This window comes from Octopus bimaculoides, chromosome 21 (assembly GCF_046866305.1).
Source record: "Octopus bimaculoides isolate indiv1 chromosome 21, ASM4686630v1, whole genome shotgun sequence".
In the NCBI taxonomy this organism is placed as follows: domain Eukaryota; kingdom Metazoa; phylum Mollusca; class Cephalopoda; order Octopoda; family Octopodidae; genus Octopus; species Octopus bimaculoides.
This window is the reverse complement of record NC_142948.1, coordinates 24,100,340-24,123,280: the sequence shown is the minus strand read 5'-3', so window position 1 is coordinate 24,123,280 and position 22,941 is coordinate 24,100,340. Positions and strand designations below refer to the sequence as shown.

The 22,941-nt window shown below is 36.9% G+C and overlaps 1 protein-coding gene across 3 annotated transcripts in view; it reads right to left on the bottom strand.

The window, feature by feature from the left end:
* LOC106879064 (uncharacterized) overlaps positions 1–22,941 on the bottom strand; it is a 94,071-nt gene that overhangs the window by 2,079 nt on the left and 69,051 nt on the right. For all 3 annotated transcript variants that reach the window (XM_089338938.1, XM_089338936.1, XM_089338937.1), the window contains exons 7-16: positions 19,885–20,071; positions 18,412–18,579; positions 16,318–16,691; positions 14,441–14,760; positions 12,005–12,278; positions 9,834–9,997; positions 7,144–7,229; positions 5,373–5,499; positions 4,498–4,736; positions 2,108–2,237 (exon numbers count right to left, since the gene is read on the bottom strand). In XM_089338938.1, coding sequence (XP_089195064.1) covers positions 2,108–2,237; positions 4,498–4,736; positions 5,373–5,499; positions 7,144–7,229; positions 9,834–9,997; positions 12,005–12,278; positions 14,441–14,760; positions 16,318–16,691; positions 18,412–18,579; positions 19,885–20,071 — 2,069 coding nt within the window. The remainder of the gene's footprint in view (positions 1–2,107; positions 2,238–4,497; positions 4,737–5,372; positions 5,500–7,143; positions 7,230–9,833; positions 9,998–12,004; positions 12,279–14,440; positions 14,761–16,317; positions 16,692–18,411; positions 18,580–19,884; positions 20,072–22,941) is intronic.

The following is a 22,941-nucleotide window of genomic DNA, read 5'->3' as shown; positions in this document are numbered from 1 at the left end:
GTTGATATGAATACATCCATAAATAAGACACCTAGATGTCTGATGACAATCAGAGATCAACTAAGTAAAACACAGTGAAGATTATCAACATCGCTGTTTTGACATTCACTTTTCCATGCTTGCATGGGTCAGATAAATTCTTCTCACTAGCCCTCACAGTATCCATGTAAGATATTCCCCCATGACCAGAGGTGTTTCCACAGAAGATTGAAAACAAAGGACACAGAAAATGATTGTCAATGTTGTACAAGCAATCATCATGCAATGTCAACACACACACACCACCTTCTAAATTCCACTCACAAGGTATTGGTCAACCTGAAACTACAGTAGAAGACACTCACCCAAAACGCCAGACTGTGGGAACAAGCCCAGAACCATGCAGTAGTGACAAAGCAGACTTATTAACCACATGGCTATCCCAACTTTATTTATTAATTAAAATATTATTAATAGAATATAGGAAATTATGATTAATAAACAATTAATTTAATACAGGATGGGGCAGAAAAGACAGACATTTTTGAAATAGCTATCATTCAACCCCAGAGGGAGGGACATATGTCCAACAGGTACCATTCGGTCCGTGGTGTCTTAGCATTTTTTCTTCTTTTCAGATGAAGCCATGGCACTAGGGAAAATAGAGCATCACGTGTTTGCCTACGATAGTTACATGAAGAATAACAAGTCTGTCACAGCAGTTCAGTGTGAGTTTCGGCACCACTTCAACGTCCACTGAAATCAGGCTGTTCCCACCCGTAACACAATCTTACATTGGGTGAATGCACTTTGTACACGAGGTACACTAATCAATAGGAGACTGGTGGGGGTGCCACAAACAGTATGGACCCCAGAAAATGTGGAACACATCAGACAAGCTTCAATATAGAGTCAAAATTGCTCTGCTCGGAGGCATGCTACTGAACTAGGCATCAGTAATCAGTTATGCATTTCCACCTGTACAAATTAGTCATTGTGCAACAGTTGAAACCATGGGACTATGCACAGCAGCTTAACTTCACACATCAGATGGAAGAAATTTTTGAGGCAAATGACAACCTCATTTTGTTAATGGGTGATGAAGCTCATTTTCATCTCAATGGCATGGTGTTGTTATTGGGCTCTTGAAAATCTGCGAGAACTGCATGAAAGACCACTCCACAACCCCAAATTGATGGTCTGGTGTGCTGTTGGAAAAGCTGCAGTCATTGGTCCTTACTTTTTTGAAGATAATAATAGAAATGCTGTTACTGTGAACTCGAAGCGTTACATCGAGATGATAAACAACTTCTTTGTACCTGAATTATGTCAAAAACATATGCCTATTTGACGTGTGTGGTTTCAGCAGGATGGGGCAACAGCCCACACAGCCAGAACATCAACAGATGTTCTTTGCCCCCTCTTCGGTGACCATCTCATTTCCAGGTTTGCTGACATTTCTTGGTTCCCTCTGTCCCCTGATTTGTACATGTGTGATTATTTGTGTGGAAACCTCAAGGCATGCATTTATGCGTATAAGCCCCATACAGTGGACAATTTGAAGGAAGCAATTTGCATGGAAGTCGCCCAAATCGACAGAGCAATGCTGGAGAGAGTGGAGGCCAACTTCCAAGAACACCTTCAGAAATGCATCAATGAAAACAGACACCACAAGATAGATGTTGTTTTCCACACTTGATTTTGACAAATGCTAATTCAATACGAACACATTGATGTCAATAAAATTTGTTTGCAGCAAAAATTAATGATTTTGTGAATTTTTCAAAAACGTCTGTCCTCTCTGCCCCACCCTGTATATATAATTAGTTTAATATATGTGAATATCAGGAAGATTATTGCTAATTATCATCATCATCATCGTTTAACATCCGCTTTCCATGCTAGCATGGGTTGGACGATTTGACTGAGGACTGGTGAAACCGGATGGCAACAACAGACTCCAATCTGATCTGGTAGAGTTTCTACAGCTGGATGCCCTTCCTAACGCCAACCACTCTGAGAGTGTAGTGTGTGCTTTTATGTGCCACCGGCAAGAAAAAATAAAGTGGTTTACATACTTCTATACAAAGAACAAATGAAATTAGAGAGTACAATTGTTTAAACATACCAGCGTAATCTGTAAGTTAATGGTACGTAGTTCAAGGTCTAATTTCTCTCCATCGGTACTCGCAATCTGAGATTGTTGAGCTAACTGCGATAGTTCCTTTTTGATCTTGCTGTTGCTCTTGTCTTGCAGACTGGAATAGACAATACAACACACACAATAAAAATAAATGTAATATATTTAAATGGCAATGAAAAGAAAAAAAAAATCATAAACAACCAATAAAATAGCTCAACCACAGTCGAAGAAGTACTATGCAAATGGTGGTGGTGGTACTCCTAGTAGGGGTACTAGAGAGTACATCAATGCCAATGTTCACTTTTCCATACTTGCATTGCATGGATGGAATTTGTTGAACTAGATTTTCTACAGCTAAATGCTCTTTCAGTTGCCAACCCTCATCTGTCTCTATAAGTTTCAAGCAAAGTAATATTTCTGTATGGCTGGACATGTTTTCATGGAAGATTGGAAACGAAGGACACTGCTTGTACAATGTCATAGCAAGGACACAAATGCACACAGAGAATGTGTATTAAGGCTACCACTGGTTTCATGTCAAGAAAAATATCTTAACTTTTTCAAGCCAATCACATGGAGAAATAGTGTTCATCTCCATTTTGGATGAAAACTCAGTCTCATAGAAAGTCACAAGTCTGTGTTTTCATCCAAAATGGAGACAAACACCATTCTTCCAAGTGATCAGCTTGAAAAAGTGATAAGATATTTTCCTAACATGAAACCAATGGTAACTTTAATACACAAAGAAATTCTATCTACCAATGTGGTGTTGAGCACTCATTTTCGTCATTCGACATTTTATATATATATATATATATATGTATATATATATATATATATATATATATATATATATATATATATATATATATATATAGGCGCAGGAGTGGCTGTGTGGTAAGTAGCTTGCTTACCAACCACATGGTTCCGGGTTCATTCCCACTGCGTGGCACCTTGGGCAAGTGTCTTCTACTATAGCCTTGGGCCGACCAAAGCCTTGTGAGTGGGTTTGGTAGACGGAAACTGAAAGAAGCCCGTCGTATCATCATCATCGTTTAACGTCCGCTTTCCATGCTAGCATGGGTTGGACGATTTGACTGAGGACCGGTGCAACCGGATGGCTATATGTATATATATATGTATGTGCGTGTATATGTTTGTGTGTCTGTGTTTGTCCCCCCAGCATCGCTTGACAACCAATGCTGGTGTGTTTACGTCCCTGTAACTTAGCGGTTCGGCAAAAAAGACCGATAGAATAAGTACTAGGCTTCCAAAGAATAAGTCCTGGGGTCGATTTGCTCGACTAAAGGCGGTGCTCCAGCATGGCCGCAGTCAAATGACTGAAACAAGTAAAAAGAGTAAAAGAGTATATATATGAGTATATGCATATATATGTACATGTATGTACATACCTTCATCTACATGTATATATAGATGCATATCTGGGTACATGACGTTGCAAAAAAACATGGACAATATATATATATATATATATATATATATATATATGTATATCATACTATGAATCTGCTTACAGAAATGCATAGCCCACCACAATTACTAAAATGTATTGTTATAGAAATAAGCAAAACAGCAAATAAAAAAAAAATGAGGTGAGTTTTGAAAAGTCACCTCAGTAGACACATCTGTACCTATGATGCATCACAATTGTTTGTACAGCATCTCACCAGAAAGGTGCCAGTGCATAATGAGTCAAAACAATTTTAGTGGTTCAGAAATATAGTCACATGAGTTCCATTTTCTTTCTTTTTTATAAACTATGGACACAAAGAAATTCCAATAGTAAATCCAGTTGAATATACCCTTGCAAACAGGCTTGAAACAGCACACTACAAGGTCTATACCCAAATTGATAATATATATACATATCATCATCGTTTAACGTCTGCTTTCCATGCTAGCATGGGTTGGACGATTTGACTGAGGACTGGTGGAGCCCGAAGGCTACACCAGGCTCCAATCTGATTTGGCTAAGTTTTTACAGCTGGATGCCCTTCCTAACACCAACCACTCCGAGAGTGTAGTAGGTGCTGTTACGTGTCACCCGCACATATATATATTTATTTATTTATTACACACACATCTACAAGATATAATGAAAGTCAAGCTTTGTTGGATATATCTTAAAATTACATGAAATGTCTAAATTGTCATTTAAAATAACACAAAACTCAATGAAGCCTGGCATTCTTGGACACCCTCACCATCATTTTCACACCTGCTTTCCATGCCTGGTAAGAGTTGGATGAATCATCATAGCACAAGTATTTTTCATTCTTGAAAATTAGTCAGAAAACCATGTCTCACTCAAAATGCTCCCTATACACACACAATAGCAAAAACCTTTGACTCACCTTTCTTGAAAGTTCCAAAGTGTGTACGGTTCACCTGAATTAGTTGTGTTTTCATCAGTAGTTTCAATGGTCTCAGGCAGACTTGAGGAGACAAACGGCTTGGCATCAGGCCGCAGCTGGCTTTGATTGGAGTTTGTTATCACAATGTTTTTGTAACTAGATGGCGCTAAAGAAGAGCTCACCATATAATTGTGTTCATAGGGTGTAGAAGCTGTGGCAGGAATCACCTGAGGTGTGTTCTTTAAAATAAACAAAAACACATTTCTCATCAATTGTAATCAATAAAAGTGATGAAGATTAAAAGAACTGGACAAGGTAAATACAAAGATTCATGGATTCTTAGATCAAAGATTGACGGAATAGTTTGAAAATAAATGTGTCTGCCTGTGCTTGCAAGTGCATGTGTGCATGGAGCATGCACGCATGTTCAAGAGAGAGGTGTATGTGTGCTTAAAAGAAAGAAATACAAAGGCAGAGGGTTTGCATGTATTAAGGGTAAGGTTGAGTGCAAAAACAAGCATGAACTGAGGTACAGTTTTATAAAGTGAGGTACAGTTTACACAAAGTACCCTAGACTGAATAGGAACAACTAAAATAATCAAAATCATTCTAGTAAGGAACCAAAAGTATAATGAGAAATCATAAATTGTGTAGCTCTCTCTCTTCCATTCTGTTTTAAAATGGAACAATGGGATTTGAAAATTTAGTTGTTATCTCTAGCATGTCAAGAGACCATGTAGAGGTTTACTCGTTAGCTCAAAACCTCTTATGTGATGAGAATGGAAGATAATTTAAGTTGCAATAGTTATTGAGAAATTTCAGGCAAATTTTTTATTCCACTTTCAACGAAATCCTAAAAGAGAAAGCCCTCTTACCCCTTCGGCAGTAACTTGCACTGGGCAAGTTGTCTTGTCTTTCACCTTGGTACGAGAAATGGGACCAAACTTTGACACAATTGGTGGATCAAAAGGAATGAAGTCATCATTCTCGCCATGGGAATGTCTGAAAATAAAAAAAACAATAAATGAGAAGATGAAAGACAAAACTAACTAAAACTACCTCCAATATAATAATGTCTTTAGCATTCACAGATAACTACTTCTTCCTCTTTCTTGCACCATCAAATTGTTGGACAACTCTTGGGGGGGACTTCCTTGACAACTGTGTTTTTCATAAAAAAATTCATGAAATCATACAAAATTAGTTCCCCATTGCCTTAAACTATTTTTGTTAATATTATTTTTAGTTCAACCATGTTGTATGTTAATTAGTTCACTTCCCAATCACATGGTTTCAGGTTCAGTCCCACTGCATGGAACCTTGGGCAAGTATCTTCTACTATAGCCCCATGACAGCCAAAACCTTGTGAGTGGATTTGGTAGAGGAAAACTGAAAGAAGCCATTGTAATTTATGTCCTTGTCTTGACATCACGTGATACTTGTAAATGTGCACTGGTACTCCATCAGTTACGATGATGAGGGTTCCAGTTGATCCAAGCAATGGAACAGCCTGCTCATAAAATTAACATGCAAGTGGTTGAGCACTCCACAGGTACATGTATCCTTAATGTAGTTCTCAGGGAGATTCAGTGTGACACAGAATGAGACACAAAATGTGACAAGGATGGCACTTTGAAACACAGGTATTATTCATTTTTGCTGAGTGAACTGAGCAACGTGAAAGTGTTGTGCTCAAAGACACCATGTTGTCAGATATTGAACTCACAACCTTATGATTATGAGTTGAATACCCTTAACTACTTAGCCACACACCTTTACAAATGAATATCAATGTCATGCAAACAGTGTCATTTGTTTCCAATCAATGAAAACATGCCCAGCCTTGAGGAAATATCACCTTACTTGGAAACAACGGCTGGTGACAGGTAAAGTGTCCAACCATAGAAATTCTGCCTGACCCATACATACATGGAAAAGCAGATATTAAAATAAACAGATGCCTTCTTGCTGAATATAACCAATTCTATGAGAGAGAAAGAGGAAAACTGAAGCAGCAGCATCTATTTTTGACTGGCACTTTATCAATCCTAAAAGGATAAAATACAAATTTTGACTCTGGTAGACATTGAACTCAGAGAGCATAGAAAGCCTAAATAAATACTGCAGGATGGCATTCCATTCACTGTTCTAATGATTAATCATTTTGAAGTCTATTACAGACAACACTTGATCCAACAGAATTAATTTTTAATTATTTCTTTTTCATGTTTTTACTTAATGTATCAACTAAATTATGACATCTGAGTACCAAAGGAATTCTGAACTGGAAGCAGTGACAGAATTACAGATGGGAATAAACCCAACTTATTTACACAAACTACACAAACATGCTATTACCATATTCAATGGCATTAAAGACACAGGCATATCGGATACATTCCAATTTTAGCACTGCATAGTCAAAAAGGAAGTGTTTAGTGCATTAAAGCTTGTAATTTAGGCTTATGAGAAGCCAAACTTTGCTCACAGTACCCAGGGTGATTTTCTGAGATTTTTTTTTTTTTTAAGTGCTTTATATGCCGTTAAATACGGTAAATTTTAGACAGTAGCTGAGGTAATGTGAAGATATGACCAACCGTTAAAGGATTAAACACTATTAACCAAGTAGAAATAAGAAAATAATACCTAGCAAAATCTTCTCTCGAATCCTCATAGATATCTTTCTTTGGAGAATCAATATTACTAAATATATTGAACACTGATGAATGGTCCTAAAACAGAAATTGATTTTTGTAAATAAAAGAAACAACACAAAACATATGTATATATACATCACTGATTTTCTGGTAGCTTTGGTTCTAGACTTGTACTGGACTAGCAAAAGTTTTTTTTTTTTTAACATACCCAGGCCTATTCCCCATGTTTTTAGGAGGGGGTAGCCATACACATGCACCAAGCATTCCATTCATTTCACAGCTCAAAGAGGCGAGCCCCATTCTATACTCGGGCCAAGGCATAGAACGTAACCCCCAATATTAGCAGCGGGGCCTAACAGCATATGCTGGTTTACCCCCGCCACAAACACTCTCCAAGCTTTCCTATCATTTATAAAATCTCTTGCCTATCTCACTCCATCCATCCACACAAACCAAGGTCTGCCGCTGGTTCTGCTGCCTACCACTTCTGCCCTCATCATCCTCTTTACCATCCGCTCATCTATCCTCTCCATGTAGCCAAACCACCTTAAATTCATTTTGGTTGTTAGTTTTTCTCTCGTTACTGCCCGCCTTCGCACCTCCTCATTCCTCATCCTGTCCATCCGTGTCACACCAACCATAGCCCTCAAACATCTCATCTCAAACTCATCTAGTTGCCTCCTTTCGACCTCTCTCAGCCCCCCATATAACACTGTCAGCACAATCACGCCCTCATACACACCTCTTTTCGCTTTCATACTCGACCTTTTATCTCTCAACATACCTTTCACAACTCCAAGTATCTTACTCCCCTCCCTCACTCTGAATCCCACTTCCTCGCCCCCCCCCCCCAATCCGCTGTCACATGATCCCAGATACTTCAAAACACTCACCATTTATACTTACATCCATCCTACCAGCCATTCCATCTCTCAAACATCATCACCTTACTCTTAGCTACATTCACTTTCCTCCTCTCACACTCTCTTACAAACTACCACCAGTCTCCTCAGTTGCTCTTCCAAATCCACCACCAGTGCTGTATCATCAGCCAACAAAAACTGACTCACCTGCCATTTCTCTCCATTTTCTCCCACCATTTGGGCTCCCCTACCAAAAGTTCTAGCATTTACCTATATCACCACACCATCCATATATAAATTAAACAGCCACAGAGACATCACACAACCGTCTTAACCCCCACCTTCGCATCAAACCACTCACTCACTTCACTACCCACCCTAACACACACCCTACTTTCTCTATAAAAACTTTGTACAGCTCCCAACAATCTACCCTCTACTCTATACAAAAGTTACAGGCTAATAATAATTCAGGGTAAATTCTGAAGAGACTGCCACCATGTGAAGAAGAGAGGTAGTAGCAGTAAATAAACTTATAAAGGTATCTAGGGAATGCAAGAGAAACAAAACTAGTAATATATTTCATTATAATTAACAGTGACTGCAAATTATCAATTTGTATTTAGGGTTAATAATTAGGCTTCAGCTAGGGATCACAGAGCAGAGAAGAAAATAGTAAATATAATTATAATAAATCTCGTATTGCATTGCTTGGCCCCTTCAATCCTGGAAACTATCCATAAAACCAGGGTGACGGAGATATGAGAGGGGCTCTGGCATTCAGGTTCAAGTGCTTATTTGCACAGGCCTGGGTAACACGTGTGTGTCTAGAAGACCAGCAGTTGCTCAACCAAGCAAGTTTACCTTCTTTATGCGCTCTGTGTTTCCCAAGGGAAAGCCAATACAGGTGAGTGCCAGTGCCATCACAGATATTTCTATTAAAACACATTAAATAAAAGACCCAGGTATTAAGCAACCAACTGGCCATCTTGCAAACTTATCATATACTAGTGAGAGAAAACTTTTTAAAAATTCTAATTAACCCTTTTGTTACTATATTTCTTTTAAATTAAGCTACTTTTGTTTCAGTTAACTCTCAGAATATTGAAGAATTTAGCAAACATTATTAAGCTCATGTTTGAAACTTAACCCTTTTGATACCAACCTGCCTGAAACTGCTCCAGGTTCTATGAAATAAACTTACTATTTTGAAGTGGTCTAAGTTATAATCTTCCATCAAAATTTGTTAATTTCTTACAGATCCCTGTTTAATAATAAGCAAGTTATTTTACTAAATCCTTCATTCTTTTAAGAATTAATTGAAACAAAGGCAGCATGTTAACAGAAATATGGTAGCAAAAAAGTTAAATATAAACATAATTTGTGTCATTGAACCATTAATCTCAGGCAGATTAGCATCAAAAATCTTTAAAAAAATTTTTTTAGATATGTTTTAATTTTGGTAAAGGTATTTGAAACATTCATAACAGTGGTGGTGATAGTAGTGGTACTATGAGGGGTGCTGAAAAGTTCCTGGCTTTGGGTAAAACAAAATACAGGCGGATCAGTTAATTATGATTTTATTCATATTCAGCATATTCCCCTCTCAGATTCACAACACCTATTGAAGCAGTCCTGCAATTTTACTAAGCCATGTAAAAGAACTCAGAAGGTTGGGCCTCCAGCCAGGCCTTTCATGATACCCTTAAAAGCCAGGAACTGTTTAGCACCCCCTTCAATTATGTATTATATTATGATGAGAAAAATTAAAAAAATAGAGTAGATAGCAAAAGGAAATAGTAATGGTTTGATTTACCTTAGATGAGTTCTTATTTGGACGGTTTGCATCAATTTCAACAGAGTTTTGTGGTGAACAATTGCTGAGATTGTGGTGTGGGGAATAAATTGCCACATTTGGACTATCACCACAAGACCAGGACACATAACTGGACTCTGCTGTTGTACATTTGTTAAGAGAACCTGACAAAGAAATATTACAACACTTCTGTTGAAGTAAACAATATGCAACAAACAAACAAACTTCTAAAACATTAAAAACCGTAACCTCATTAAATACTGGTGTATGACAGTAGTTAACCCTTTAGCATTCACATTGTTTTGGATTAATCATGCATTATCTTGTAGCTTTGAGATTTTGATAAGGTAACTTAATTTTTAGAATGATATTGTAGGTTTGGCGTGAGAGGCTAGACCTGATCAGCTTGAGCATAAAACAGGTAGAATATTTTGGCCGGATATGGCTGGTTGAAATGCTAAAGGGTTATCTTTTATCTTTTACTTGTTTCAGTCATTAGACTGTGGCCATGCTGGGGCACCGCCTTCAACCTTCAGTTAAATGAATCAACTCCAGTACTTGATTTTTCATTAAGCCTGGTACTTTCATTAGGCCTGGTTAAAATGAGAAATTTAAGGCAAAACAAGAGACAGGAAAACCCACTAATAAGACTCAAGTAATCATCATCCTGCTTATCATTTTAACGTTCACTTTTCCATGAGTTGGATGGATGGAATTTATTAAGGCAGGCTTTCTATAGCTGGATGCCCTTCCTGTTGCCAACCCTCACCTGTTTCCAAGTAACAATATTTCTTCATGGATGGACATGCCTTCATGGAAGATTAGAAACAAAGAATGTCACTTGTATGACGGTGAGGCTTGTTTACAACTATCATGTGATGTTAAGACAAACAGACACAAACATATACATCTACATATAATGGGCTTCTTTCAGTTTCCATCTACCAAATCTACTTGCAAGGTTTTTGTTGGCACAAGAGCTACATTAGAAAAATATATGCCCAACATATCACACAGTGGGACTGAACCTGAAACTATGTGGCTGGGAAACAAACTTCTTAACTTCATGTGACATTTATTCACAACTCTTCACAGTCTAAGTTCTGAAATACTGGTTTCAAATTTTGGCACAAGGCCAGCAATTTTGAGGGAGGGGCTAAGTTGATTAAATCAACCCCAGTATTCAACTGGTACTTATTTTATTAACCCTAAAAGGCTGAAAGGCAATATAAACCCCAGCAGCATTTGAGCTTGGAACATAAAAACAAACAAAATACTGCTAAGCATTTTGTCCAGTATGCTAACAATTCTGCCAGCTTGCTGTCTTACAGTTCTGAAAGATTACCAGTTAATTTTGCCTTTCAGGATTCTGCGGGTTGTTAAAATAAAATGCCAATCAAGTACTAGGATTGATGTAATCAACCAGCAGTTCTCTTCACTAAACTTTGCCTTGTCCCACTACAAGAAACTCAATTATTGTGCACAAAGAAAAAGTGGAAAGAGAAAGAATGTACATATTCAGACTTAACTTACAGTAACATCAAATGTGTGTGTGTGTGTGTGTGTGTGTGTGTGTTGGAGCTGGTGTCATGTAAAAAGCACCCAGTACACACTGTGAAGTGGTTGGCATTAGGAAAGGCATCCAGCTATAGAAACCAAGTCAAAATAGACTATGGAACCTGTTGTGGTCCCTGGCCTTGCCAGTTCCTGTCCAAATGATGATGATGATATTGTATAAGTGCAGGCATGGCTGAGTAGTTAAGAACCTTGCTTTGTCTGAAGTGGATCTAGTAGATGGAAACTGTGTGATAGCCCATCATATATGTTTGCGTGTCTTTGCATCTGTGCTTGTCCTCCACCACCACCACTTGACAACTGGTGTCGGTTTGCTTACATCCCTGTAATTTAGCAGTTTGACAAAAGAGACGGAATAAGTATCACAAAAAAAAAATATTAAAGAAAAAAGTAAATACTGGGGTCGATTCGTTCAACTAAAAATCCTTGAAAGTGGTGCCCCAGCATGGCCTCGGTCCAATAACTGAAACAAGTAAAAAATAAAAGACGAGTCTATTATTAAACATTATATGAAAGAACAAGGCTAGAGTCCAGTCATACTCGATTGGGACATTACAGAGAAAAGAAGACTAGGGCCAAGTCATAAGTGAACTTACCACAAGAAGTTCTGTAAGAAAGAGAGGGAGTCGTAGATGTTGACACGTAAGACTTGCTCTTCGTTAGGTTTGATGATGTAATCATTTTAGGCTCTACCCCAACATCATTAACCTCCATAGAAACATTCATTCTGTGGTTACCTTGGTAGATAGCAGGGGCATTAGTGACTGGGGTGCAAGGGGCTCCAGTAGTTGGGATTTCAGTTGGAGACATTTCTTTCTTCTGCACAATGTTCAGTATCTCAAGACGTCTATCCAGAAGATCTTCCAGACTCTGTAGTAAAAGGTTAAAACACAGCATAGGGGTTAAATACTTTTGTCTATAATACAGTAAATGTGCATCTCTATTCACATCATAATACAAGTAATATATTATAAAGAATACAATATATATAAATATTCTTATTCTTTTGCTGGTTCAGTCATTTGACTGTGGCCATGCTGGAGCACAGCCTTTAGTCGAAGAAATCAACTCCAGGCCTTATTCTTTGTAAGCCTAGTACTTATTCTATCAGTTCCTTTTGCCAAACCGCTAAGTTATGAGGACATAAACACACCAACACTGGTTGTCAATTGATGGTGGGGGGACAAACAGACACACACACACACGACAGGCTTCTTTCAGTTTCCGCCTACCAAATCCACACTCAAGGCTTTGGCTGGCCCAAGGCTATAGTAGAAGACACTTGCCCAAGGTGCCACACAGTGGGACTAAACCCAGAACCATGTGGTTGGGAAGCAAGCTTCTTACCACAGAGCCACTCCTGGAACAATATAAAATATATACACAATACTATATACACAATAAATATTTACATATTATAATATATACACATATAATATATACAATATATCTACATAATACAAATATATACACGTAATGCATATTATACACATAATGCATGTAACATGCACATAATGCATGCAACATGCACATAATGCATGTAACATGCATATTATGCATGTAACATGCACATAATACAGGTAACATATACACATAACACATCATAAACATTATAATATACACATTATATATAAATATATACATACATATATTACATCTAGGGTTGGCCAAAAGTCACCCGACAGTAAATCAAAATTCCATATATACTATCTGTAATTCTTCATTGACTCGAATGGAAAAATGTGTCACTCAAGAACAACTTCAGTTTGAACAATTCTCATGATGTTTCATCTTTAGATGCTTTTATGAAATTCATTCTGTTAAACATCAACAAATCTTGGAATTAAATGGTTTTGATTTACTGTCAGGTGACTTTTGGCCAATCCTGTACGTTAAAATATACACATATACGTATTATACTACATACATTATAATATACATAATGGGTATATTTTGATAACATCGAAATAGGTGTTTTTAGATATTCTCTTAATAAATGAGTACAATTTGCCAGGAGGTGCAATGGCCCAGTGGTTAGGGTAGCGGACTCGCGGTCATAGGATCACGACCGGGCGTTGTGAGTGTTTATTGAGCGAAAACACCTAAAGCTCCACGAGGCTCTGGCAGGGGATGGTGGCGAACCCTGCTGTACTCTCTCACCACAACTTTCTCTCACTCTTTCTTCCTGTTTCCGTTGTGCCTGTAAGTCAAAGGGCCAGCCTTGTCACACTGTGTCACGCTGAATATCCCCCGAGAACTACGTTAAGGGTACATGTGTCTGTGGAGTGCTCAGCCACTTGCACGTTAATTTCACGAGCAGGCTGTTCCGTTGATCGGATCAACTGGAACCCTCGACGTCGTAAGCGACGGAGTGCCAACAACAACAACAATTTGCCAGAAAATGAATTATTGTGAAATCAACAAAAAATACTAACATTAAAATGGATATACAGATAAACCTCAACATATATATGAATGCATTGAAAGCAGTTATTGTAATTATTGCCTTACATTATAAAAATATTGGGTTATAAGATAAATTTGTTTTGTTTTTTTTCTAAGTATTTTTTATCTTTTCCAATGATATGAAAATTACTTTATCATCAGGTTTTATGGTTTCCTTGTAACTTTAATTCTTCCTCTACAACTTTTGTTTGTCTTTGAAATCTTAACAGATTCCACATTTTTCTGGACAAATGATAATAGTGTGCCAAGTAGAAAAAAACATGAGTGAAGTTATCTAACAACCTAAGATAATTAAAACACCAAAGGCAGCAAGCTGACAGAATCATTAGAGAATGGGACAAAATGCTTAGCAGCATTTTTCATTTTTAACATTCTGTGTTCCAATTCCACCAAGGTTGACTTTACCTTTCATTCTTTCAGGGTTGATAAAATAAATAACAGTTGAGAATTGGGATCAATGGAATAGACTCCCATCTCACCAAAAATTGCAAGCCTTGTGCCAAAATTTGAAAACAAATATAATTAAAACACTGAAATTAATTTGGTCATATCAATAAAGAACTCACCTTCGACTGAGAAATAGTATTTGAGACAGGCTGTTCCCAGCCACAATGATCAGGAAACGGACCAGACGTGGGTACTATTCTCTGTTGGACATGAGTTTCTTTGGATTTTTGATCGAAGTGATTAACTGGCTTCTTCCATGGATCTGTATAGGATGCAACTGGCATTGAATGAATGTCAAACATGCTGATAGTAGAAGCACGATATTGCATATGAGGAATTCCTTGATCAACTCGATAGTTAAACAAATATTGTGGGTGAGGAACTGGCATTCTTTGATGACAAGGAGGAATGCAATATGGAGTTGGTTTATAATAGTTCCCTGATAATCAAAAAAGAATACAAGGTTATGTAAATCTTCAGAGACAAATACTTCTTTGATACAAATCATTAGAAATCACAAACATGTATTATTTAAAAATGAACATCCTTTCATTTATCATAGAGTTACAACCTATCAACATCTTACATAAAAGATTTATATAATTTCTAATTCATTTTTTTCTTTTAGATTATTACTTTCTTATATGGAAAGCGGACTCTAGTAGACCAACAAAAGCAAAGAACACTGCCTTTCCGCTTCAATTTCATTTTAGAAATGAGGAGAAACAATTCTTGTATGTGCTAACACTTAAAACAGAAATGCACATTTCTGAAACAGACTAAATGAATGTAAAGAAATTAGACTTAATATGTAGAAAATATATCATTAAAGAAAAGACAAGCCACACCAATCTCAAACTTTGAAAGGCTGCAATGATCAAGGCACTATTCATTCTTTCATAGTTAAACTATAAAATTAACTAAAAAGAAAAATTGCTACAAGCAGTCAAGATTAATTTGTTCAATGCGCATATGCTTTGGACTTTCTAAAGTTTGAGGAGTACGCTTTTTAAATAAATGGAACTTGAGGACTGCATGCAGTTGTTTTTCTTTAAACCAGAGGATTGGGGCAGAATGAAATAAGTTGGTGCAACTGCTTGGATGTAGGTGATTTGGCACACTGGCTGGGCAATGAACCTGGTTTGGCAACAGTACACCTTAGCACTGAAAGTAAATACACACACAGAAATATACACAAAGAGAGAGGAGAAGGGAGAGAAAAAGAGACCATACAATTTATTAATTGGACATGATTGACAAACATTTTCCTTCTCTTCATAACAGACATAAATATGCTGAGAGAGAGAGAGAGAGAGAGAAAGAGAGATGGGAGATGAGAGGGCAAGAACAAGAGACATTAAATCATATGTCAAATCAGTCAGTGTCAAATTAACAACTCCAAATAGGCAGCACCAAAATGGCTGAGCTGAGATGTCTCATTCTTACTGGGAAGGGAGCCATCCCAATAGGGTTGGTTTCCAATGGGTGAACAATAAATCCATAATGGCAAACTAAATACATCATCATGATCCTATAACACTCCTTTTCCAAGCTGGCATGGGTTTGACATATATGCAGGCATGGCTGAGTGGTAAGAAGTTTGCTTCTAAACTACATGGTTCCAGGTTCAGTTCCATTGCATGGCACTTTGGGCAAGTGTCTTCTACTATAGCTTTGTGCCAACCAAAACTTTGTTGGTGGATTTGGTAGACGGAAACTGGAAGAAGCCCATTGTATATCTGCATGTGTGTGTGTCTGTGTGTGTGTCAGCACCACTTGACAACCAGTGTTTGTGTGTTTATGTCCCCAAAACTTAGTTCAGCAAAAGAGGCTGATAGAATAAGTACTAGGCTTACAAAAACAGAAAATAAGTTCTGGGCTCAATTTGACTAAAACAATTCTTTTTTAAAAACCTTCAAGGTGGTGCCCCAGCATGGCCACAGTCAAATGACTGAAACAAGTAAAAGATAAAAGATATGGAAAAATAATGACTTACCATCTAAGATATGACTAGGTGGTATTTCATAGGGCATGATGCATGGAGTGGAATTGGAAATAGAATGGCTGTGAGTGACAGGCACTGGCGACGAACTTTCATGTTTGATATGAGTATTATTGTAAGAATTAGCACTTCCTAGCTGATAAGAAACTGAAGAGACCGTGCTAGTGTTGCTGGTGAGGCCTGCTGATACTTGTGTCATATTAGGTTTACATGAAGTTATTGGGGTGGCTGTAGTGATGCTGGTGGTAGTGGCAGTCATTGTTGGATTGGTGTTGTTGCAGTTTGGAGAACATATTGTCGACAGCGAACCTGGCGGGGAACCTTCAGTGTTCACAGAATCGGAACTGCTATTAAGTTTCACAGAAATACTGAAAGAGAAAAACAATTGTCTTAATTACCAAATTTGGTGACATATGTTTTAGTTTGGTCATCCTCCCAGTGATATAAAACATGCATGGGCATATTAGATGCACACCAATTTCAGCAGAGCATAAAAAGATTTTAGTGTATCAAATTATGTAAAATCAGCCCAATTTTGCAAATAGGACCCAAGGTAACTTTTTGAGACCTTATTTGGAAAAAAAAGTGTACCTTATATGCCATCAAAAATAAACTATTTTTTCCACTGCTTTCTCATGACTGTTGCTATCCAATTCCATTATTATGAATTTGAATTGAGAACTCGAGACATAGTGAACTGTTCATTCACTGATTATAAATCCATAAACACTGCCCCTATGGATGCATTGCAGTTACTTTATTGATAGAGACTGGTGATCTTCTGGGATTCCTCTGCTCAGCATCAGTGTAAGAAGCAACATTGGCTCAGATGAGCTCTTCTACTACCTCTTCACTACCCCATGCTGCAGTCCCATGTCTTTGCCATATCCCTGGCAGGGTGGCTGAAGGGGGCTATTCTTTGCCAAAGAGCAGCCTGTAACCATGCAGGGAATGGACATCAATGTGAAGCATTTTCAAATTACCCATGGTAAATACAATAACAAATCTACAAATTATACAAGTAATTGTTCAAATTCTGCCAGGGCCAACTTTGCTTTTCATCTTTTTGGGGTCAATAAAATAAGTACTAGTCATGTACTGAGATCAATGTAATAGACTTGACCCCATCTCTCAAAATTGCTGGCTTTGTGCCAAAATTAGAAACAATTATATGAGGAACAAAGCAGGGAAAAAAGTTGATTAGCAACATTAGCTCTATTCAAGAACCTTAATTAGGAAATGAAATATATATTCCATTCACTGCCTACTCTTATAAAAGAGTTTTATAATAGCTAATACCCAACAGATTGCTTTTTCAATTTTAAAGGCTGTGATTAATGAATTTTCTATAAACTTCATTCATTTACCTTCTTGTGATCTTCTTCCAACTAGCTACATATCTTATTTTATACATTACCAACTGAACTATTTATTCTACAAGCCAAGGGAATCCTTTACATGATCATTAACCAGCTAGAAATAGCAACTAAATCTCTCATATTATACATTTTAAAAATAAAAATGGAGGTGGATTCATTATATAATGGCATCATTGATGCATTCTAATATCAGTTCCAACCAGAGGTTGAGGCCATGCTGGGGCACCAACATTAGGCATACTAAGTTTGGAAAATCCTGTCCATCAATCATAGCTATGTTTAGCTCAAAACTGACCATAACTTTTGAAGTTATGTTTTATTTTAATGTCTCAGTGTGGGGGAAGGGGCTCTGCCCACAACCTTCACAGACCATTCAATTCATGGTGCAGGAAAAAATATGGACAGAATGGGATTCTTAAGGAGTGATGGTCTGTGGTTGAAGGAATGAAAGAGTGGGATACAATATGGATGAAAAGGGGATGAATGAACATAGTGACTCTAAACTCAAAAAATACCAATTTTATTAACCCCAGAAGAAAGATGAACAGCAAAGTTGAAAAATGGCTGGATTTGACCTGACCCCACCCCATAAAAATGCAAATAAATACTGGAAGTCATTCTTCCCAATTAATACTCCTTACATCTACAGCAAATCGTTATCAATAATGATCAATAATATTAGACACGTTAACAAATGAGAGATACTCACTGTTTAATACCCATTGGGTTGAAAGTATCTTGCCGTGCAGATTTTGCAATCATCCTCTCACGGGTGGACTTGGTCACTTGATCCAACTCAGCTTTTTCTTTCGGTGTAAGACCCGCAACCGAAGATGTACCTGTCTTACCACCAAACTTCTTATTTCGAGCACGGTACCTAACAGAAACAAAACAACTTTTATACATGTATTCTAGTCCCATCCATGCCTACATGGAAGGTGGATGTTAAACGATGATAATGATATACAAGTGTAAGCATGTATGTACACAAATACAGACATACATTCTAAAGTGGTTGGTATTAGGAAGGGCATCATGCTGGAGAAATCATACCGAAACAGACACCGGAGCAAAATTCAGAATATTGAGCTATTGAGCACATAGACATGACTGAGTCAGTAGAGCATGAAACAAAATACTTTGCTGTATTTGCTTACATGCTTTATATTCTGAATTGAACTCGCACATTCAGATCAAACTCTATCCTGCCATCTTGCCACATCAATACCTATATATATATATATATATATATATATATATATATATATATATATATAAAAGGGAGGCACTGTCATGGTATTAGCTGTCAGAAGTGAAAGTAGAACTGACAAGGAACGTTACTGCTGGTTTGAGTTGATTCTTTGGCTACTAACTGGCCGGAGCTATCTATCTGTCTGTCTGTCTGCCTATCTCTCTCTCTCTCTATATCTATCTATCTATCTATCACTCGTCCACCTCTGTTTGTGTCCGTAGAATTTATCAAATTAGAAAACGCAAATTTAATATAAAAATATATTTTCTGAAATTGCAAATTATTTAAAATATAAAAATATAATTTTCAACAGAGAGAATTTATCAAAATAGAAAACAAATGAACTTTGAAGTTAAGTTTAAAAATAAATGTGATACTTATGCTCCGTAGATACTTATACTCTGTAATGTTTCAAACGCATGGATATAGGTGTCGAATTTGTTCCAATAACTTTTGTGTGTGTGTGTGTGTGTGTGAGAGCGAGAGAGAGAGAGAGAGAGAGAGAGAGAGAGAGAGAGAGAGAGAGAGAGAGAGAGAGAGAGAGAGAGAGAGAGAGAGAGAGAGAAGAGAGAGAGAAAGAGAGAGAGAGAGAGAGAGAGAGAGAGAGAGAGAGAGAGAGAGAGAGAGAGACACACACACACAGAAACAGACAGACAGATAGCTCCGGCCAGTCATGGTATTAGCTGTCAGTAGCCAAAGAATCAACTCAAACCAGCAGTAACGTTCCTTGTCAGATTTTTCTACTTTCACTTCTGACAGCTAATACCATGACTGGCCGGAGATACTATTTTAAATACAAGAGAATGATAAATAAGCATGTTACACCTGTGAAGCCAATGCCTGAGAATAGCCACACTATATGGTCTGATGACTTACAAGATTGATAAGATTGATAATAAATATATTCTTGAAGTACTTAATACAACTCACTTTTCCATTTCATCCTGGGAATGAGCAAAAGTACAATTAGCAGCCCGAGGACAACTTCCCTTCTGAGTGAGATCCCGGCACAGTTTTTTGTGGCTATAGTGCTGGATGAAGTCCACAAGTCCTTCTACCACAGTTTGTACAGCTTTCATTACAGCTTCCAGATTCTCCCAGGTAGGAATCGGAGCATCTTTTAAAAAAACAGAAAAGTAAAATGTAATGATTTACAAAAATACTCACACACACGCACACACAAAATCATTTACACTACAAATGTCTATATACATACACCCATTAAATATGTATACACACACTATATATCACCATATATACTAATACATATATGACCATATTTATTTGTGTATGTGCGTGTGTGTGTAAAAGCATATATACATAAGCAAATTTTTTCAATGTCTATGACAATACATGGAAGTGTAATGAACACGCATACACAAAATCTACACACAAAACACTAGTGTCCACAACAGATATACCTAGATACAAACATACATATACACAAGTAAATTATCTAAGCTCTTAACAAGCACAATAATTGTTTGCTGAAACTGAAACTACATTGTGGACAAGACATTTTAGCCATTTAAACCCAGACAAAATGACAGTTGCATTCACAAATGTGTATGAGCTCCATTAACCCTTTCAATAGCAACCCACCCAAGACTGCCCCTAGTTCTATGGATACAAGCTTCCAGTTTCAAAGTGATCAAAAAGTTTTCCATGGGAATTTCAGATTAATTTATATTCCACACACCAGCTTAAATATGACAAGTTATCTTACTAAATTCTTCATATTTTCAAAATTGATTATTTCAACAGAAATAATGCTGACACAAGAATGAACGACAAATACTGTGTCCATCACCATATAAACAATGTCTATTTTATTTAGAGCCTACCTAAAACGACAACGCTTTCACAGAAGCCACATTCAAAAGGTAGGCGAGTGGCAAGATTACATTATTCAAGGTTGCTTTTACTTTGTTTTTTCTTTTTTTTAAAGGAATAGAGTTTAATTCGAGCAAACATAGCTGCTACTTTTTGCAAAGTGAGCAACTGTGTAGAAAACCTTTCGTTGGTCCATTGCATGTTTATCAGTTGAAAAAAAAAACATGTAAGGGTTAGCAACAGGAAGGATATCTGGCTGTAAAAACAAGGCCTTAATAGGTATTTGTTAACCTATGCTAACACAGAAAAACATACATGAAAAAAAAAAAAAAAATCAAATCAAATCAATCTACACTGTAATATCAACATCACAACCAGAATACATATATAGATATTCTGGTCACAAACTGTATCAAACTCAAATTATACCTCAAGTAACATAAAAATGTTTTGGGAGAATACTTCTGAAAGACAATGTTAAATGCAATCATAAAGGTTGTTTAATCCTCTAGCATTCAGATTACTCTGCCAAATGTAATGCTTATTTATTCACACTGTTTTGAATTAATCATGCATTATCTCATAGCTTCAAGATTTTGATGATGTGATTATTAATTTCTACAATGACAATGTAGAGTAGGTGTGAGAAGTTAGACATGGCCAGTTTGAACATAAAACAGGTAGAATATTTGGGCTGGATATGGCCAGATTAAATGCTAAAGGGTTAACATTTATACAGTTAAATAATCATATCTCACATAAAAGCTAAAAGGCCTCACAATGACCTGGAGAAATTGAAGAGATTAACTAATGTGGTTGATAAATTTACTAAGGAAAACAGAAGTTATTGGATTGCAGATGAATAGTTACATTATCACCATTTAAATCCATGGTCCATGCTGGCAAGGGTTGGATGGTTTGACAGAATCCAATGGGTCTGAGGACTATATCATGCACCAGTGTCTGTTTTGGCATGATTTCTACAGCTGCATGCCCTTCCTAATGCCAACCACTTTACAGCATGTACTGGGTGCCTTTTTTCTATGCCAAAATTTACTTTGGGACCCAAAAATTACATTTGCATTTCCAGGTTTTTCTCAAAGGCAAATTAAATATAGAGGCTTGAGATAAAATCATAAATCTATGCTATTCTAAGCAATATAAAACTTTACTTTCATAAGTTACAAGTTACTTTGGTGGTTATAAAAATTTACCATATATGATGTATGGACACCAGACAAGTATGTCCTGTGTGTCACATAGGAGAAACAGAACAAGCAAAGGATCAAAATTACTTTTAAATATCACTATTTAACCACCTAGAGTTTTCTCCCCTTACTTATTTTCATAGACAAACTGGATTCAGTCTAGAGTTGAACACTTAAATGTTTTTTTTTTTTTGTTTTCAGTCACTTTGAAATCACATTTCTTTAACTTGCATGTGAACCATTGCAGATTATACCGTCTCTACCTGGAACTTCAACCCTAGACCTAAAAACCTCAAAAACTGGTTACACACCACCCATCAATAAATAAAATCCAGCAGTTAATAGTTGCTACAGTAGCCAAATGTTTACATCACAGCCTAACATTTCAAGAAAAAGGGCAAGTACACATTAGGTAATTTACTTGAGAGCCCTCAACAAATGAAATGGTCACTAGTTGCAATGCTTTTGATTGTTGAAAGGGAGTTAAAAGAACAATAAACTATAAAACAAATAGAAATTTTATTATACATATACACACCTCTTCAAACATATCACATCTACAGTAGTGAGGAACCACTATAACACAAACAAATAACACTATTGCAGGACCAACGAACTCATCATAGGTACATCATCACAGAACAAGCACTATACTGGTACAAACACACATATTACATCAACATCACAGAACATTACAAGTCCGAAAAATAATATCTCTGTACAAACAAAACAAACAAAATTAGCACTCACATCAACAACCTTATTTGTCGATAAGTCCTTGACATACAACACTCAAACTGCTAGAAATAGCAGTAAAATCAATCTGTCTCTCAAATCAAATCCAGCTGTCCTAAAACAAGAATATGTTGGGTAAACTAATGCCAGACAATCCTTAAAAGAAAGGTGGTTATGGTTTTATGGTTGGAATGTATCTGATTGTGGACTT